Here is a 6,359-nt window from a genome sequence, read left to right as displayed (position 1 = left end):
ACCATTTGGACCGGATCAGCCGAACATCAAAATTAATCAGCAGTGCAAAAGACAGATGTACACTGTTTTTTTTTTCCAGGACGTGGTTTAGCTACAAGGCTTGGCTAACTGCATGCAGCGAGGCTAATGCTTTATTCTGCTGCATTGACTGCCTGCTTCCTTTTTCAAACATCAGGATCTAACCCAGCATGGATAAAGACAGGTAGGACTGATTTAAAGCACTTTTTAGAGAAGGCAAAAAAGCATGAACAATCTGGGATTACATGGAAAATAATATAATATAGTGTACTTTTTGTAGATGTTTGTTAATGTGCATAGTTGCTCTTAAATAAACACATTCTCAGAAAAGAAATAATTTTTATAGGCTTTATTCTTTTAGGTGTGTGACACCATGCAAAACACAGATTTGCCTTCAAAGTCTCAGAAGGGCAAGCTTTACGCACAAATGTCTGTCTGTGTACGGGATAACTTGAAATGCTCTGGATGGAGTTTTATTAAATTCTTATCAGAGGTGTCTCTCGTGCCAAAGACAAACCTTTCAATTTTTCAGATCATAATCTGGATACAAGAATTAAAAAAAAGATTCTCTAACATTGTGAGATAGGGGTATTTGGTGGAACAAGCATTTCCTCACTAAACCAGAGGGTGGCAGCAGTGACAATATAGCCTCTGCATCTGACTCAAAATGTTGTATTTTACTAAAGACTAAAACACAAGAAAATTGAACCTTGATGGTTTGTTAGCAAGATCAATTGAAAACTTCTGAAAAGATTTTATGGATTTTTTTTTTTTTACCAAAAGGTTTGCTAGTTCAAACTGTTCAAACTCTAACGTTATACTCTCTCTGCTTTTTTCATCATAGTAGCTTCATCTGGTCTGTTCCTGTTTGATTCTGACTCCATCCTGGCGAGAAATATCAGCTGTGTTGCTGACATCAACACCTTTGTTTATAGATGTAGATAGTTGGAGCTTGGCATGTTTTTCAGTGCAGTCCTGTTTCTCTTATAATGACTAACTTTATGTGCTCTCTTTCATACTCTGACATGGGAGCTGGCTCGGAGCTCGTCCGCCTGGCTGTGTTTCCTGGACGGTTGCCTTTTTGTATCTTTGCTTCTTTCTGTATGTCTGCTTCTGTCTCCTTGAACCCCAGTCAGTCTCTGCAGATGGCCGCTCACACTGAGCCTGGTTCTGCTGGAGGTTTCTTCCTTTTAAAAGGGAGTTTCCCTTTCCACTGTTGCAAACAAGTATCCTTAGTATGAGGGATTACCTTTGAATCAATGAGTCGATGCAATCAACTGGTTTTCCTTAGATAGGAAACTTTAAACCAGTATGACTGTATGATCTGGTTGATTTGTCTCTGTAAAGTGCCTTGAGATGACATCTGTTGTGAATTACCGCTATATAAATAAGCTAAATAGAAGATGAACTGAATAGAGGTGTGCCTCATGCCAAGGAACAATTCATTTCAATTTAGTAATGATCCAGATCATAAGCGAGTTGTAGCTCTAGGTCTAAGTCACAGAGTGTGCTGGTTAGTGGCGGTCTGAGCTCTCAGAGTGCTTTTCTAGTGTTTTGCTGTGGACTGTTTTATAATGCATTCATACTGTACATTTTGTTGTTGTTGTGTAAAAAGCCTGGAACTCAACACTAATCCATTTTGAATTGAAAAAGCTTCCTGGATGGGAGGTGAAATGTCTTCAAACTTTGAAAACAAGGTCCAGTGGTTTGTTTTTTAACTTTTTTGGAACAACTATGACCTGGATGACTCCAAATCTTCACCACCATGTTGTTGTCTAATTTATAAAGTATCACTCTAAATGTTTCCAAATTAAGTTTGTTGAAATCATCTTTTGAACAAATGATTTTCTAATAAAAAAAAAATCTTATTTTTTGAGAAAACAGAGGTCAAAGGTCAACGCCAAGCAGAAAAGAATAGGTGGAATATTTTCTAAGAGTCAACACTTTAAACACAGTTATAATATATATATTTCACAATACATCTGTCTGGGTGTTTTACACTGGGTTCTGATTGGCAAACAGCAGATTAGAAGCAAGCGCGCCTACAGATCGCCCCTCCTCTCATGACTTTTCCTCTTATATTCACTGTCTCCTACCACCCTGCTTTCATAAACACTCACACACACACACACAGAGACTCGCGCATAACCCTCTGCTCGTGTCCCTTAAGTGTCTGGATCACAGATAATAGAGCATACGACCTGCGGGGGGCTTACAAAAACATAGCGCTGAGAGTGGGAGCTTCGCACATGAGGAGGAAAGGAGGAAAGAGGACCGGAGCCACACACACACCGCCCGGGCCAAACGAGGGGGGACGCACAGGACCTCTCAACTTTTACGCACGAAGACAGAGTTTTGCGCACAACTCTAAAGAGCGTCAATTTAGTGAATAGGCAGGCATAGAGAGTTATGTGTGGATGCCTGCACCCCTGGGGATTTTTTACTTGTCTGCTGCAGGCCTTCTGGTTGAAATAAAGAAATAATCTAAGTTGATGACTTAGAGTTTTGGAACCAATCAGTTGGATGGAGACGGACTTTCAATGAAGCAAACCCGAAGAATATAACTAAAAAAAGTTATTTACTTGAAGCTAATTATTTTTTGAAGATCAGTAATAGTTATGCCCCGTCCTGGGAAAAACTCCTACAGCGACCAGAAGCCTCCTTACTCCTACATTTCCCTGACAGCGATGGCCATCCAAAACTCCCCCGAGAAGATGCTGCCTCTGAGTGACATCTACAAGTTCATCATGGATCGCTTTCCATACTACCGAGAGAACACCCAGAGGTGGCAGAACTCCCTCCGACACAACCTCTCTTTCAACGATTGCTTCATCAAGATCCCCCGGCGGCCCGATCAACCCGGGAAGGGCAGTTTCTGGGCTCTCCACCCGGACTGCGGTGACATGTTTGAAAACGGCAGTTTCCTGAGGAGGAGGAAGCGCTTCAAAGTGCTGCGCGCTGAACACATGACCTGCAAGAGTTCCCCTATGATGCACTACTTCCACCATCACCATCACCACCACCCGGGCAGCAAGCTGGGCGCGCCACCGACTCACCCCGAACACCCGGCCGCCCCAGCAGGTGTGGCCCGGCTCCCTCATTTCCAGAGCTACGGTGGGATTACCTGCGCGCAGCCCGGCGGGTTCAAACACCCGTTTGCTATCGAGAACATCATAGGCAGAGACTATAAGGGGGTGGTGGCCGGAGGACTTCCTCTCACCTCTGTTATGCACCACCTGGGTTACCCGGTGCCCCCTCAGCTTAGCAGCGTGGTTAACTCCATGTGGCCGCACGTCGGCGTGCTGTCAGAGTCCATAAGCGGCGTGCCCATGCCCGCTCCATCCTCAGAGTATGCGCCCTTCAGTGTGTCCACAAAGGGCCTGTACCACAGCGCCGGCGGACCGAGCCTGCCCGCGGTCCCGGTCCCCATAAAGCCAACCCCATCTCTGGGTCCCATGCCGGGTCTCACGGGGCTGCAGACCGGTCCGACCCAGCTCTGCTCTCCCGGGTCGGTGATGGATAAGGGCGATCTGCTGGAAGGGAAAGGAGCCCCGCTGCACCCGGCTCTCCTGCTGTCCTAACCGGGTAAAACCGCGGCTTCATTTCAGCTCTTTTTCTGCTAAACAAATCAAAACAGGCCTATCAGAGAAACCATCTCAGTATCAGCTGTTGTAAGATATAAAAAGTGTACCCTGTAAGTCATTTTTTTCATTCAGACGTATGTTTATAAAAAAAAAAAATCTCAATTAATTTGCACACTTTGCAAGGGCATTTCTACCACTAATGTGGCGAATATAATCAGACAAGCAGAACCCAAAGAAAGCGATCATTTAAAAGACTTTCCTAAATGCAAAATAACAAATGTGTCTATTTTTTGCTGTCCTTCTACTTGTTTTAATGTAAATAACTGCAAATCTGTTGGTTAAAGTAAACGTGGGCCTTTGTGCTTAAAAAATAATCAGGCCTTTGCACTTTTTTTGTCTGTTACTTAGTAGTTTATTCAATATGTTATGTCTGTATTATAATGCTATTTACCTGAAGATATTTATAAAGAATTTGGACCCATATCCCGACTTTTGGATTTTTTTCACCCACAGACTTTTGTTTTACATTTTTGCACTGAAGGATTTCACACACAATTAAAATAAGTTAGATTCCTCTAAAAAATATATTTTTTTAAGATAAAGGAATATGTGTGACATTAAATGGGTTCTAAGGAAAGGTGTTTGTATTTTCATATAATAGCTCTGACTAAACTAGATTGACAATGTAGTCAAGAATGTGGTAAATGTTTAAAATATATTTTTTGAAGGGGTTTTGTTTGCTTAAATATTAGTTAAATAAAGTTAAATCAAAAACAAAGTGTTCTCTTTAATGTCAAATTTATCTGTAATTTAGCACCTGTATTTTGTAAGAACAGTTTTATTGCAGGTTTTCCTTTCTTAATAATAACAAATCAATGAAGGAAAATAAAGGAGATAAAGGAAAATGAAGAAACATACAAGTGAAAGTTTAACTTAAAAAATAATCATGCATTTATTGAAATTGAAAAAAAAAAACATCATATGTGATACATTTTTTAAAGCAAATTTCAGATTCTGAAACTATCTTTAAAAAAAGAAAACAAATAGAAAGAAGTCCTACTCTGTCAGTTAAACTTCTGTTTAAAATAAAATAAAACTTAACCTGAGTGAAATGATACCGCCAGCCTCAGTGTTCTCATAGGTGTGACCCCAGTCTGGGCATTTTGGGCTGTGAGAGCTACAGTATAAGATCCTGATCTGACTGAACTGAGGAGGCAGCGACACACTGCATCACAGCTCTACCATCTTCAAAAGCAGAAATGGTGGTGGTGGGGGGGTAGGATCAAGTTTGCTCTTTTGTTTGCTCTGTTTTAATGAAGCTTTGAAGCCTCTCCACTCCAGTAACACAAAGCCTCAGGTTCATCCCACTGAAAGTGACTTATATTTAACCTCCTGTCCTCCTGTTTAGCATCCCAAAGGCACCCACCGCCGACACTATTGTCACACCAGCCTCTGAACAAATAATTGAGATTCACCAGTGGAGGAGATGCGTAGGAGTGAAGAATAAGGACATATTTGTCAATCAAATTACGTTTAGAAAAAAAATCTCTTTATTCCACTGATGCTTACGCTGGATTTATTTTTTACCTTCCATCTCTTCCTCAGGTTGAGTCTAATATACATACAAACACACACACACATGTTCTCTGTAGGACGCTGGTAATTTCTAGTTAAAGGGAAGTGATATTTGAAAATGTGTGGGTGTGAAGATGTGTCTGCATGAGTGTATGTGTGTGTTTGAGTTTCTTTAATTCCCTGATCAGCAGGTCTCAGTGTCTTTAATAGCCCTCACTGCATTAGCACATAATTAAATGCCACTAATTAAGACACAATAAGAGGAGTAATAATGCAGCCATTACTACCCTCCATGATCTTCAGTCTTCACAACAGCAATGTCGTATGCTTCTGGAATCATAATATCACACAAGGTCTCCTGATGGGCACATGTGTTGACACGCAGGGTAACAGGAGCTGTTTATTGCATGCATAAATATAGGTCTCCTGAATTTACTGACTTAAAATCATATTGTTGAGCAGCCTCGGTGCTGTTTTTTTGTTGCACTCTTTCACATACATAACTGTATGTTTTTAGATAGAAAAAAATATTGATTCCTATTTTCTTCCCTAAATAAGACATTTAATTTGTTAAAAGAACATTTGTTTGACATGTGTACTTCTCTATTCTCTGAGGCTAAGGCAGTCATTATGGGAGGCATGGGGCTCATGTTTCCCATTGATATGAACTATTTTGAAGTCATAGTGTAGATTTAAGAGAAAAAGCACCACTGTTTTATGTTAGTTGTTTTATTAAATAGTAAACAAAAGAAAAGAAAAGAAAAGAAAGCAGTTTTTTTGATAAGGATCTAACAGTATGCACATTTCTTCTTCTTTGCTTTAATTTTTTTTCTTTATAATAAGAAATAACAGTACAAGTGTATGCTTTTTTTTGTTCAACTGTGTAAAAAAGTTTTATTTAAACAATTCTTGAATAAAAGTATAGTTTATATTATTATAATTTTCACAACTATAATTATTATTATGGTTATTTTTATAAGTCGAGGTAATAAAATAACCATATAGTGGTAATATTTTTAATCATCTCATTCAATTTAGTTGCATTTTCTGTCCAACCTAATGAGTATTTCTTCTTTTATTATAATCGATCCATCTTAGGTTATCCCGTTTCCTCGAACTTGTTTCTCAATAAGATTTCCTATATAATTAAAGCAATATATATATATATATATATATATATAT

The 6,359-nt window shown here is 39.6% G+C and overlaps 1 protein-coding gene across 1 annotated transcript; it reads left to right on the top strand.

The window, feature by feature from the left end:
• Positions 1-2,147: 2,147 nt before the first annotated feature.
• Positions 2,148-4,066, top strand: foxb2 (forkhead box B2). The gene has a single exon (XM_015378751.1). The coding sequence runs from the start codon at positions 2,637-2,639 to the stop codon at positions 3,597-3,599; it is 963 nt and encodes a 320-aa protein (XP_015234237.1). The 5' UTR covers positions 2,148-2,636; the 3' UTR covers positions 3,600-4,066.
• Positions 4,067-6,359: the final 2,293 nt, after the last annotated feature.

This window comes from Cyprinodon variegatus, unplaced genomic scaffold (genome assembly GCF_000732505.1).
Source record: "Cyprinodon variegatus isolate N-32 unplaced genomic scaffold, C_variegatus-1.0 Scaffold178, whole genome shotgun sequence".
NCBI classification, from domain to species: domain Eukaryota; kingdom Metazoa; phylum Chordata; class Actinopteri; order Cyprinodontiformes; family Cyprinodontidae; genus Cyprinodon; species Cyprinodon variegatus.
Note: the sequence above shows the minus strand (reverse complement) of the source record. Positions and strands in the feature narration are given on the sequence as shown.

What these genes read in the sequence shown, in the direction of transcription:
- foxb2 (XM_015378751.1), top strand. Translation starts at nt 2,637, where the DNA reads ATGCCCCGTCCTGGGAAAAACTCCTACAGCGACCAGAAGCCTCCTTAC.